The 14,197-nt window shown below is 37.2% G+C and overlaps 2 protein-coding genes and 1 long non-coding RNA gene across 3 annotated transcripts; 1 reads left to right on the forward strand and 2 right to left on the reverse strand.

Moving 5' to 3' along the window:
- On the reverse strand, window positions 1–843 carry LOC110936733 (chaperone protein dnaJ 20, chloroplastic-like). The gene has a single exon (XM_022179144.2). It carries the CDS (start codon window positions 811–813, stop codon window positions 175–177), a length of 639 nt encoding a protein of 212 aa, XP_022034836.1. The 5' UTR covers window positions 814–843; the 3' UTR covers window positions 1–174.
- A 4,462-nt stretch (window positions 844–5,305) lies between these two features.
- Window positions 5,306–6,121, forward strand: LOC110933611 (heterogeneous nuclear ribonucleoprotein U-like protein 1). Its single transcript, XM_022176825.1, has one exon. The coding sequence runs from the start codon at window positions 5,306–5,308 to the stop codon at window positions 6,119–6,121; it is 816 nt and encodes a 271-aa protein (XP_022032517.1).
- A 4,907-nt stretch (window positions 6,122–11,028) lies between these two features.
- LOC110934789 lies at window positions 11,029–13,907 on the reverse strand. The gene is made up of 3 exons (XR_002588624.2): window positions 13,786–13,907; window positions 12,492–12,569; window positions 11,029–11,150 (listed from the first exon to the last, which is right to left on the reverse strand). It is a non-coding gene; the product is annotated as an uncharacterized LOC110934789 (long non-coding RNA).
- Between the last annotated feature and the right edge of the window lie 290 nt (window positions 13,908–14,197).

Below are 14,197 nucleotides of genomic sequence, written 5' to 3' on the forward strand. Positions count from 1 at the left end.
GGCTTAATACTAGTATGAATTATAAAGATTTATTATAAGTAATTTACATACACATTAATATAACAACTATGACCAACACTCATATAACCAAAACTACGATATTCACATCCTAAACAAAAAACTAAAAAATTCAACAATTGTACAATATTACCAAAAGAGTTAAGAAAAGGGTTCTTATTGATCCGAATCCGACCCATAACCACATGATTCGCTTCGCTGCTTCCGGATCCGGGCCGCCCACGACATTCCCCCTGTCCGGTTCACCCTATTCGGACCCGTCCTGCTCCGCCGCGTAAGCTCCGATATTTGCCCCGTCCACGTCTCCTTCCACCGTTTCTTATCCTCGGATCTCTGGTCAAACCGGGTCTCCCTCTTACCCGAAAAATTAAAGGGCAACCCTTTCGCCATATAACTATCATATACGGATCTAGCCTCCGGGTCGGATAACGTCTCATACGCTTCCTGCACCCGAATAAACTTCACTGTGTACTCCTCCGCCCTATCCGGAGGCGACACGTCAGGATGGTACTTTAATGCCATCTTTTTATACGCGTGTTTAATCTCTGACAGTGTGCCGTTTTCCGATATACCAAGTAGGTCATACAATGTCTCATTTTCCACCGTCGTTATTCTGTTGGCGGTGGCGGTGGAGGCTCTGGCGGTTATGTTAGGTGTACGTGTCGAAATCTGAGGTATCTTAACATGGGTATTATTGGATTTGAAGAAAAGATTGGAGGGATGAGATGAAATGGGTGGTTTATTGGGTGAATTAAGGAGGGATTGAGCAGCTGAAGGGAAATGATTGCAGTTCATTGTTTTTTGTGTTGTGTTGAGATTTGAGAGTGGGGGTCTGGGTTTATAGTGGTGGATAAAATGGGGGACAGGCTGACTCAGATATATGGATTATTGGATTTTTTTCTAAATTGTGATAATACATTGGGTGTTTTTACCGTGTGCTGACAGCTGTACTGTACAAGAAGGTTTTGGAAGCACACCTTATTTTCTATTTTTCACTTCTTAGGATCCGTAACAATCCTTTTATATAATACTGTCTTATAACGTGTTTCCTTTTTTTTTTTTTTTAAACGATCAACGAATCCTCTAAATGAATTACTGGAAAAATTCACTATATCGGGATACACTCGTCTCTGAATTGGGAAAAACCCTAACCTAGGGCAGAAGCACTTGAGCACTCGACCAAAGGCACGACAGTGTTGTAAGGTAAAACTCATTCAGTTCAAGGATCGATCACGACAGTGTGGTAAGGTAAAACTCATTCAGTTCAAGGATCAAACTAGCGAGCGCAGCCTACTCGCCTAGTCTTCTATCATCACCAGGTGCCGCTGAAAACTAACGGAGAGAAGCAGGAATTGAACTTGGGTCTTTTGGAAACCCAAGTCTTTCCCTTACCACTCCACCACAAGCTCATTAGTATAGCGTGTTTCCTTTTAGTCGCTTGTATTTTAAGTTTTAACATTTAGAAAAAATTCACAGCAATGTAAAAAGATTGAAAGTTGCGTGATTTTTGTATTTAACAAGGTAAAAAATATTTGATCAATCAAACTTATAATGTTATGCTATATATAAACTTATAAAGTTATGCTATATATTGGTTATTCGGTAAGATGTACAAGCAATAAAGATGTGAACATGGCGTCCATGTAGCAGGTGCTCCCGATTATGGTTTGAATGAATGTTATAAGATAAGGTCTTGCCATAGACACTTAATTGGATCTTTGGACACATAATATACGACTCGTATCTTTGTATACAAGTCGTATAGTTCATGTAAAAACATGATATACGACTCGTTTATGTGTATACGAGTCGTATATGCAGTGTTGGGTGAGGTGTCTATGTATGACTCGTATATGCATATACGAGTTGTTTAGTTCATATAGACAAAGGAACTTATCATTTTGCTATATAAGACACTCTAGTTCATAGTTCATATGTAGGACACCTGGGGTGATCCTAGGAACCTCCAAAACAGATGCAAACATCTAGGGACTTGTCATTTTGCTATATAAGACACTCTAGTTCATAGTTCATATGCACACTTATTTGCAACATCATTCAAAACACACTTCTGGAGCTAGCAAGCATTAGATGAAGATTGTCAAGTGTAGAAAAAATAGCAAGGACCATAAGTAAGAGTTTTAATCCCTGCTTAGTCCTTTTAATTAGCTTAAAAATCGAAAAGTCAAACATATCGTAATTAAGCTTTGACTTTCGGTTTAATCATAAATGGTCTAGCCACTGACCGAAATGAAAGTGGTTATGGAACCATATTAAGGTAGGTGATTAACCCATAAAAGGGCACCTCCTAATTATTTCGTTTGACTAGTTAATTGTCGGGTCAAACTAGTTGGTCAAAAAGTCAAACTGGACAGAAAGTTTAAAAATGACTTAAACTAATAAAACAAAGTTTCTAAATTATATTTTAACATTCTAATGACTTGGTAATTAATATTAGAACATGTTTAATCAGGCCTAACCCGACAATTATCAGTCTAAGGTCAGTTTATAACCGAAAGTCGCAAAAGCTTAACTTTTGCTTTGACTTTCAGTTCTGACCAGTTTAAGCTTAATTCTTCCATGTTTTAAGCTTCCATTAGGACCACATTATTCAGTAGTATAACCCTCTGGAGTTATATTGATTGGTCCTTAGTAGTTTGAATTATATGCCCTTGTTTGTTAATATGCTTATAAATGCCGTAAATGCCCTTTTGACATACAAATGAGATTTTTAGAAATGTGAGAGGACAAAAAACCTTTGCTACTGATATATAAGCTTGTCCCGAAAATTTGACATCAGTTCTTGGTCCTAAATAGAAGTTATGCTCGATATCGTAATTAGAAGCTTTTTGTTAATTAAATTGCGATATCTTGCATAATACATGTTTAAACTTGGATTTTGAACCGAAACTCATTACCTACTGTTAAGATATTATTTTTAAGGAATTTTAAGATTTTTTGTCAGATTATAATCTGTTTAGATCATAGAGTTCTTGTGTAATTCGGTAAATGACGATAATACCCTTTTCATGCATAAAATGAAATTAACAAATGATTTGAATGCCAAATTTTTTCCTACTGATTTCATACATTAAATAAATTATTTTGGAGCATTTAAAACTGATCAAAATCTCAGATTTACATAAACATCTTGATTATCGTCAATTAGCGAGTTTTACACTAATTAGGTGCATAGTATGGTTTAAAACCATATTTAACACCTAAGACTTGTTACCTACTGAATTTTTAAACAAATTTAAATATTATTACAGTAGGTATAAGTTATGAACTCAGATTACCAAAAATGTCCTTAAAAGCATATGTGAAATGACCAAAATGCCCTTTCGAGGCATAGTTTGGCCATAAATGGCAAACCTCACATATATGTAGTATCTTACTGATGTAATGAGATAAAATAAATATTTTTACTAATTACCAAAGACCAGAACTCCAGTTTGTTATAAAATCTCTTTTATAATTATTAAAATGACCAAAATGCCCTTACGGGACTTAAATTGGTTTTAATTACTTTTTGGGCATATATGTTAACATCCTACTGATGTATTAACATATTTTAAGCATAATAACATTTAAGACATGTATATAATTCATTTGGTTAGCTGTTACGCGTTTATGCGTTCGGATCGGTTTATGTGACTAGTTTACGTAAAATAGCCGAAACGGGTTTAACCTTATCATTAAATCCTCAAAATCCAGAATGTGTTTAGTTTACCCATAGTATACAAGTATCCAAGCTTATCGGGTCTAAACAACATTTTATTCCAGTCTCCGCTTAATCTAGCGTTTAGAACCGTAAATTTTCTTTCTAGCTAGCCGGTCTAAGTCTTTGACTTAACTAAAGACCCGTTAGCATCCTAATAGGTTATTAAACCTTCTATACAGATTAAGTAGCATCCAGTAGAAGGTATCATCATAAAGCTTTAGGATTATACGGCTGAGTTACCTTTCACATTAGCTCAGGTAAATACTTTTAACTTATTTTCCCTTATACGGGCTTGGGATATGCTGTCATAATAATACCACTTGGTCGGGTCATTTTATTTGAAAATGGCCACGACCTATGCACGGGGTGTAGGCATACACCTGATAGATGCAAATACTAAAAATATAAACCCACATGTTGGGGATAACTCCTTTGTGGGTTCTATAAGTGGTGAGTCGGTTAATCATGACCAGCTTTCAACAGGCCCCAATTGTATGACAAACATGTAAATCTGTATACAAGATTATCTTTAAATAATTGTCCCAAGTTATAAATGATTTGTGCCTTGTGCACTTAAATCAATTTTTATAAATGTTTTCAAAAGAGTCAGTTAATTGTATTAAACTGACGTATTTTCTAAAGACTGATTGACAGGTACCTCTCGTAAATAGGCTGGAGCTATTAGGTGTCGAATAAGAGGATCTTGCAAATCCCTAAGAAACCTGAAGTCTGTTATTTTGTTTTCTTGTATTTTATTTATGATCCGCCTGTGGATCTTATTACAACCAAGTCTGTATATTCTTTCCTTCGGACACTCAGACATTATGGTTTGTAATAATTTATTCACCAAGCCTTCCGCTGTGCTATTATATTGTGTGTATTGACAATGATGATATCAACTACGTCACGATACTCCCTGCCGGGCCCACCGGTAATATGTGGAAATATCGGAGTGTGACAAGTTGGTATCAGAGCCAACATTAAGTGAATTAAACACTAACTTTTTGTGTTTAATCTCAATGACACAATAAGCACATTCCTTAGACTTCCGAGTCTAGGCCAATGACCTGGGATTTATTCTTAACTTTCCTTTGCTGTTTATATTTTATTTTATTTTAATTGTTTTGACAGGATTATTCATCAATAATGCCACCAAGAGTACGAGGCAAATGAAAGGATCCAATGAGAGGTAGACCATCAGCACATGCAGGACCTTCCCATAGGCGCACCCCGTCTGCGTCATTTTCTAGTTCTAATTCCCGTGACCATTGGGGTCATTCTTACGAACCCGCGAGACACTCGGTCTCGTTGAGCTCATCACCCTCATTTCACCCATCATTCGGGCTGCCTATTCCGGACGAGCCCCGGCATTCTCATCACTCCCACGAATCACATCATTCGCTTGATTCCCACCATTCCCATCAATCCTACCATTCCTTGCATTCTCATTCTTTCCATCACTCGGATTCCACCTACTCTCCAGCCTAGTTCAACCCCAATGACTATGTCAACAATTTTCTGGGTTTCAATCCTCTAGGACCCGAGGATCACTTCTCCCAGGAGATGGAAATGGATGACGACTCGGACCCAGAACTGCAAACCGGAACACCGGGCCACCCTATCAGCATTTCGAGCGGTTCTCCATATCAAGGATCGCCATATCGTGGGCCCGATTCGTTTGCCGAAAGGTGGAACCAACATGAATGGGCATTTACCCCTTCATATCACAACTCTCCTGCTCAACCTCCATTGGATGAGCCGCATCTTCAAGCAGTTTCTCCACCACCTCTTCCTGTTGAGGAGCCACCTCAACAACCACCTCAACCACCTCATGAGCCGCCGAGGCGGGGGAGGAATGCACGAATATCCGTGCGAGGGGGACCGCGGTTCAGTTCCCCTCAAGGTTCAAGCTCTTACCCTCCTATCCCCGAGGACCCACAAATGGGTGGACCCTCACACGCGGTGCCGGAAGACGATCCTCCGCCGGTTTCTTATGCACCACCGCCACCGCCAATGGGTTTCGACAACCTGATACCAACTTACCCAGGTTCATCTAGGTATAACCCATCTGGATATCCAACCACTATGGATTATGGATATCAAACCTCTGTGGGTTATGGAACCCAAGATCCGTATCTTACGGCTGCACAGTACAACGCACTCTATCCTTCTTCTTACCCTCCAGTTTACCCAACTGGATATCTGGTGCAGGGGTATCAATACCCACCATATCAGCAACCTCCTCCTCCCCAACAGGAGCAAACTCGGGAGATTCTACAGAGGTTGGACAGGGTTGAGCGTAAAGCAGATGAAACCAACAAAAAGCACAGCAGCTTTCTCAAGGGCCTTGCAAGTCTCATCAAAGGCAAAAAGAAATAGAAAGTTGTTTACTGTATTTTGTATTTTATTTTCAATCAAGTCCCTGTAAGGACATTTTATTTTCAGTACCTAGTCCCTGCGAGGACTTATTTCTGTTTCTGTTGCCCCTGCGTGGGCAGTATGTTTGTTCAAGACCCGTTTAGGGCACCTTTGTAATAGCTTAATGTTTAATGGAATTTCTTTTTGAATTTTAAACATGTATTTTATTACATCTTCATGCTTTATCATTTCAATTTTTATTGATCTGCCAAGGAAATTCTTAGAGGTATAACCTAGCCAAAATATTAAATGGCTATGATGGTACAACCTTTTTAAGACAAGAAATACCTGTTAACATCTGAAAACATGTGAACATTCCTGGCTGTACGGTACGAGAAACCCCACAAGCTTCCAAATGTACTTGGATTTATCCCAAGTCACTTTCATAGCCTATATGATCAATATGAATCATGGCTAATAAACATCAATATGATGTATACACCAAAACATCCATTTGAGATGTATGCTTATAAGTAAAGGTGATGAAAATGTATACACCAAAACATAACCAATAATGACAATGATAGTTTTATATATAAAATTCTTGTCAAAAAGGCGATGAACTATGTTCGACCCTTAAAGGATCAATGATCCAAGAGATTATTGGTTATGTTTTAATCGTCCTTGTGACAAGGCCTTTTGTGCCATCTAAATGTCCTTCGAGACCAGCCTTGTGCTATATGAAAATGTCTTTATCTTTAAATGGTCTATATGGTTTAATAATCTGGCCGTTGTAGTTTGAAAGTGTGTGAAGCGCGTGGAAAACCTGGCCACTTGAAGGATTCTTGTTGGGCCACTGTTGGCCAGGGAGGCCAAGGAGGATTTGGAAGCAGAAACAATAACCGGGGTGGTAATGGAAATCGCCCACAAGGAAACATTGGAGGAAATGGGAATCGAGGCAACAATGCGAATCAAGCGGGCACTGTGAATCGTAACCAGAGGAATACTCAAGCTGGAAATGGTGGTGGAAACAGGCAAAGACCTGGATGCTTTAACTGTGGTGATGATGGGCACTACAAGAGGAACTGCCCAGAGTTGAACCAAGCCCGGGGAAGAGTTTTCGATATCGAAGCAAGGGAAGCGCGCCAGGACCCCAATGTCGTTACTGGTACGTTCCCTGTAAACCAACGCTGTGCATCCGTTTTATTTGAAACTGGTGCCGATTATAGCTTCGTATCATTAGAGTTTAAGAATATGCTTGGGTTAGCCGCTAGTAAGTTAGATATTCCGTACTCAATCGAATTGGCTAATGGAAAGTTGGTAGAAGCCAATGAAGTTGTGAGAGGCTGTGTGATCAAATTGGGAGAGCGTGAGTTTGCTCTGGGTCTACTACCAGTCCAGTTGGGAAGCTTCGACGTGGTGGTAGGAATGGATTGGTTATCGGGCAACAAGGCTGAGGTAGTTTATCATGAAAAGGTAGTTCGTATCCCAACCGAAGATGGTGATACAATTGTGGTTCACGGAGAGAAGCGTGATACGCCGTTAAGAATTATCAGTTGCCTCAAAGCGCGAAAGTGTTTACAGAAGGGATATGCTGCCTTCTTGGCACACATTGTAGACAAGAAAGCTGCTGAGCCGAAAATCGAAGACATCCCTATCGTGAGGGAATATCCAGAAGTCTTCCCAGAGGACTTGCCTGGATTGCCACCCCAGAGGCAAGTGGAGTTTCGCATCGATTTAGTTCCAGGCGTTGCGCCTGTGGCTAAGGCACCTGATAGACTTGCCCCGTCTAAGATGCAAGAACTGTCGACACAACTTCAAGAGTTGTTAGACAAGGGATTTATCCAACCAAGCTTCTCGCCTTGGGGAGCTCCAGTTTTGTTTGTCAAGAAGAAGGACGGTAGTCTTTGAATGTGCATTGACTACCGGGAGTTGAACAAGCTGACGATCAAGAATAGATACCCTCTGCCAAGGATCGATGATCTATTCGACCAACTGCAAGGTTCAAGCTTTTATTCAAAGATCGATCTTCAATCTGGGTACCATCAGTTAAGAATACAAGAGGAGAGTATCCCGAAGACAGCCTTCAGAACTCGTTATGGACACTACGAGTTCCTAGTTATGCCGTTTGGGTTAACAAACGCACCTGCAGTCTTTATGGATTTGACGAATAGAGTTTGCAAGCCCTACTTGGACAAGTTAGTGATTGTGTTCATCGACGACATTTTGATTTATTCAAAGACGAAGGCTGAGCACGAACAGCATTTAAGAGCCATTTTGGAATTACTGAAGAAAGAACAGTTGTACGCCAAGTTCTCTAAGTGCGAGTTTTGGCTGCGAGAAGTACAATTCCTTGGGCACGTGATACCAACTCTTATGTCACACCCCGGCCGCGTAAAACAACAAACCACTGCGGAAACGCCGGGGAGGTGAGTGGCGACAGAATTATTGTTTCAACAACCATGGCAATTAAAGTTATGTATTATTAAAATTTAAAGTTACATTGTCTTTGAGTTCATACTAAAACTACATAATAACTGTCTTTTAAGTCACTAAGGCCCGAGTCCGCCTAAGTGTAGCACAAGCATCATCATGCGTTAGCACCTGAAACACATGTAAAAATAGGTACGTCAGCATAAAAATGCCTGTGAGATACATAGGTTTTGTTTATGCAGATTCATGACTTGTTTTTGAAAGAAGTGTTTAAATAAAATGATGTCATGAATCTTGTAAAATGTTTTTCTTTGTAAAATCATGTGAAAATCGATATGAAAATCAAATGATAATGAATGAACAATGCATGGTTAAATAAATAACCAAGTAAAATGAGTTTGATAAAATGTGTACTTTGTAAAACATTCTCTAGTTCTTGTATAAAATGTTTCATGTCTTGCCCAAGCGATTTATATAACGCAACAATGTATAATACAATAAAAGCACTTATATATAGGAAGTACCAGCGGCGTATCCACCATGCTTTTATCATATAACACATAGCCCCGTTACATAAGTCACTAACTAACCGAAATGTCATGTTCAATGTCAAAATGTTCATGTATAAACCATGTATAGTGTCATGTGTAATATGTATCATGTATAACCAATGAAAATGCATGGCAAGTAGGAAATCATCTACTTAACTATGTGATAATGTCAATGTATAAACTGTGTCATGTATGGTGAATAACTAGAAGTTACTCAACCCCATAGTAAAAATGTACAAAACAATGTTTTTGAATAAGTCTAAGTTTAAATCAAATGTTATGTTTTGCAGAAAAACAATGCTTTATGATTACAAACATTTATGCAGTAATGTTATCGCATACATTCAAGCCTTGCGACTGTGGCGACAAACCCTTAAACGAATTAAAGGTTTATCTAAAGTTATGTAGTCGGATTCTGTCATTCCCAACTTCCAACAAACCTAGGAAGTCGGAAACGGGAGTTGTCAATTCCTATGGTACCATTACATAAGTCCAAGCAGCGTGATCAATGTTAACGAATGTATTATTGTCCCGATTTAACATACCAAATGTCATAACCAATGTAGCATGTGAAAACCATGTACTAGGAATACTAAGTAAACATGCCTAGTAGAAATGTTCATGTAAAACAATGTGCTAGCATGTTGAGTAAACATACATAGCAAAAATGTCATGTAAAACAATGTGTTCCATATGCTAAGTAAACATATGCAACAAAATATGTAACAAATCAATGCGCTAGCATGCTTGACATACATAGCAAAACACAATTGAAAACATGTACTATAAGTGTACTAGGTGAAACTAGCATGTTTATGTCATAAAAGCATGAAAAGCACGAAAGTAACATGTATGTACATGTGTATCACCGCAAAATATTTGAAAGTGGTAAAAGAGGGGAACTATGTACTCACTTGGGATTGCTAATTAGTCTTGAGAATAAGACCAATTTAAGCTCCAAGGGTCACGGAATCAACCGGCACCTAGTATAGGTAACTATGTTAATAAATCGGCTCCTAAATCGGGAGATAGGATAGAATGAGGTTCTATAAATCAAATGAGTAATTAAACTCATATGGTATGATTTAATAGTCCCAACATTCTGATTGGAAAGCCTACCTAAGTGCTTTTGACCCGTTTCGACACATTATGGTAACATAAGCTACTATAAGGCGTCGTTAGCGAAAAACTATGTTCGGATGGTTATCTTTGTGCTATGTCGAGTCTTACATGCCCAATTATCCCTAAACATGTTACTAAATCAGATTACATGTCAAAATTATGTTCACATAGTCAAAATACGGATTTATGCTTCAAAAGGGCATTTTGATCATTTCCTATGGGCATACAAGCTAACTAGCAAATGACTAACCAATCCTATGTGATCATAAGGTATAACCTCAGAGGTTATTCCCTATGTAACTTTGATCACTAACTAAGCTTGGTCGGATCCTAAAGATCGACCAAACGGATCGGGTTCGAAAGTCTAAGCGGTTGTTTAGACCGCTTACCTTACGACCCTAAACAAGCACAATCTAATAGTGTCGAGTTACACATGTCAAAACATGTCTAACCTACTGATTTGGTATCAAAACAAAGTGTTTTGATACCCTAAAGTAGTTTGACCAACTTGTAAGACCCTAACACGCTTTAACTGAAAAGACGCAGCGGAAATACGTACCATAAAATTTCTTTCATTATAAACGTTTTGACTTACTTGAAAGTTCATTTTAAAATAACTCTTTTACAATATATGCATCCTTCGTACTCATTTAATAAAATAAAAGCATTACTTATGTTTATCAAATTACATACTCAAGCATTCCCGTACAATCTATCTTGTGACTCGGTCTTTGATCGCTACTCCTCGTGATGATAATCTGTGATTCGTACAACCTGCACCCACCACATACATTCGCAACATTAGCATACATTATATACAAACAAGATTCTCAATCATGTAGACTCGTTACGTTATATCCACATATACTTTCCATCCCGTTATCTTTCTAGATTTAATCATTCCATCCGGGTGTCTAATCCTTGGCGAAACTTCAATAATGTACCTGCATTACATTTCATTCTCGAGGCACACTGTTAATAACGTCAATACTTAAATGTATTGAACCCACATATACAATACATATATAACTACGTACATACTTACATACCTTTACTTGTATACATACGCATCTACTTACATACATACATGATTACGTCTTCACATACATACATACATACGTACGTACGTACGTACGTACATACATACATACATACATACATACATACATACATACATACATACATACATACATACATACATACATACATACATACATACATACATACATACATACATACATACATACATACATACATACATACATACATACATACATACATACATACATACATACATACATACATACATACATACATACATACATACATACATACATACATACATACATACATACATACATACATACATACATACATACATACATACATACATACATACATACATACATACATACATACATACATACATACATACATACATACATACATACATACATACATACATACATACATACATACATACATACATACATACATACATACATACATACATACATACATACATACATACATACATACATACATACATACATACATACATACATACATACATACATACATACATACATACATACATACATACATACATACATACATACATACATACATACATACATACATACATACATACATACATACATACATACATACATACAAGTCACATTCACTTATTTGTAAGTTGAGCCTTAACTACAAACATATCAACACAAATCAATGCAATTACAAACAAATATAACCAACTAACTTCCAACAAACATGATGAACATTCAGCAACATAATGCACATTCCCTTAACACGATGAACATTCAGCAACATAATGCACATTCCATTAACACGACGAACATTCAGTAACATAATGCACATTCCATTAACACAATGAACATTCAGCAACAAAATGCACATTCCATTAACACGATGAACATTCAGCAACATAATGCACATTCCATTAACATGATGAACATTTAGCAACATAATGAACATTCCATTAACACAATGAACATTCAACAACAAAATGCACATTCCCTTAACACGATGAACATTCAGTAACATAATGCACAATCCATTAACACAATGAACATTCAACAACATAGTGCACATTCCATTAACATGATGAAACTATCATCTTAATTTACATTAAGAATAGACGAAGTTCATATGAACTTACCTTGGTACTTACCCTTACCCGTAAAATCTTACTTGGTTTCCCTATATACAACATACCAAACTTCATTTATAAATAAGAAGTGATTTCGGAAATCACTTACCTCGAGTGCCCGTTTCGTACATGCTTCCTCATATCCTTTCCGTTAGCCTTCCATGCTTTCCCCCATCTTGACATGATCCTATACTTTCATGTCATCATGGTTACCACTTCATTAGTATAAATGCACATTCTAATATTGCATTCATTTCACATTCATATCCTACATTAAACTTTACTTGTCAAATTCCAACAACACAAAGTATAAGCTAGAAGTCGCATCCTTTCATTCAACATAATTCTTCATGTCGTCACAAATAGCACATATTGATATAGCATGTACTTAATGATTTCTCTAACATAACACTTGTGACAAAAGCCTTATTACATTATTTATGCACAGTTGACTTTCAGAAAGTTAACTGTCTATCTTATAAATTATCAATCTAATCTCATACATCCACATCATTATAGTCGATTATACTACGGACATCATATACATTCCCTACTCACATAGTAAAACACACATACAACCACAAGATCATATATGCACACAACATAAACAATTCCTTCCATACTAGTCTTCTCATAATTCCACAACTAACAACATCATTCAAGATTAACTAATTTAACACTATCCTTGAACCCGACATTATCGTTACTAGAAATCCACATACCATTCAAGGACACCACTTTCACCCCTTGATCCCTACCACAAAATCAACTAAAGGCATAAGGTGTACCATATCTTCAAGCATAGAGTACAAACTCCTAATGCACGCTTCTACCACATCATACTAACCATTCAAATTTCCACATGAACTCCATCTAAATCACACTTCAGATATTAGTTAGCTAACAATTCCATCATTATCACTTTCTATACATATTTACCCACAACTTGCATATAATTCCACATATAATTGTCACTTAAGCATTTCATCAAACATTTGGTGTGCATACCACAATTTATGCATAATGTACAACCAATTCATGCATATTCTTCTAAACTCATACATAAATCATCAAATTATCCTTCTAATCAACATGGATCATTCATGCCTAACATCAAACATACTAGTATCACATTTCTTTCAATTCCTCTAACAAGAATCCATCATATATATCAAAATACATCAATAATAAGCAAGAATTTAGACATGGATGATTTACCCATGTCATCATCTTCACCATAACCAACGGGTTTCACCCTTAAACATCAAATTAACCTAAATCATGCATAACCCATGTTCTATATGATGATTCTAACACATACCCATACCCAATTTCATACAAATTCGCGAATTACAACATAACCCACTTCATGCAAGATCACCAATCTAGGTTTTTAGACATACCTTATGATCCCCTTGAGTAGGTGATCATTAATTCGTATTCCTTCCTGAATTTGAGCTTCGATTCACCCTTCAATTTTGGTGATTTGTTTGAGTTAGGGTTTTGGGCTCTTTAGAGCCCCTGCTCGTTCTAGAACACACACGAATGTGTGTTTGTGTGTGTTGTTGTTTTCTTTTAATAACTCAAGTTTAATTCTATACCACTCTAGTCCCTCATGTTTGCCTCTAAAACATAATTGGCACAATTTTCCTCCTATAATAATTCTTACCATACATTTAACTAGGTTAAATAACCTAGTTACTTAGTTCATGATATGTCCCATAGGAACATTCGTCAATATAAACATTCGGGTTTTGGGGTGTTACAATCACGTAAAACAACAAAACGTGGCTGAATTGTCGGGGAGTGTTGTAA

Source organism: Helianthus annuus, chromosome 4, assembly GCF_002127325.2.
Source record: "Helianthus annuus cultivar XRQ/B chromosome 4, HanXRQr2.0-SUNRISE, whole genome shotgun sequence".
NCBI classification, from domain to species: domain Eukaryota; kingdom Viridiplantae; phylum Streptophyta; class Magnoliopsida; order Asterales; family Asteraceae; genus Helianthus; species Helianthus annuus.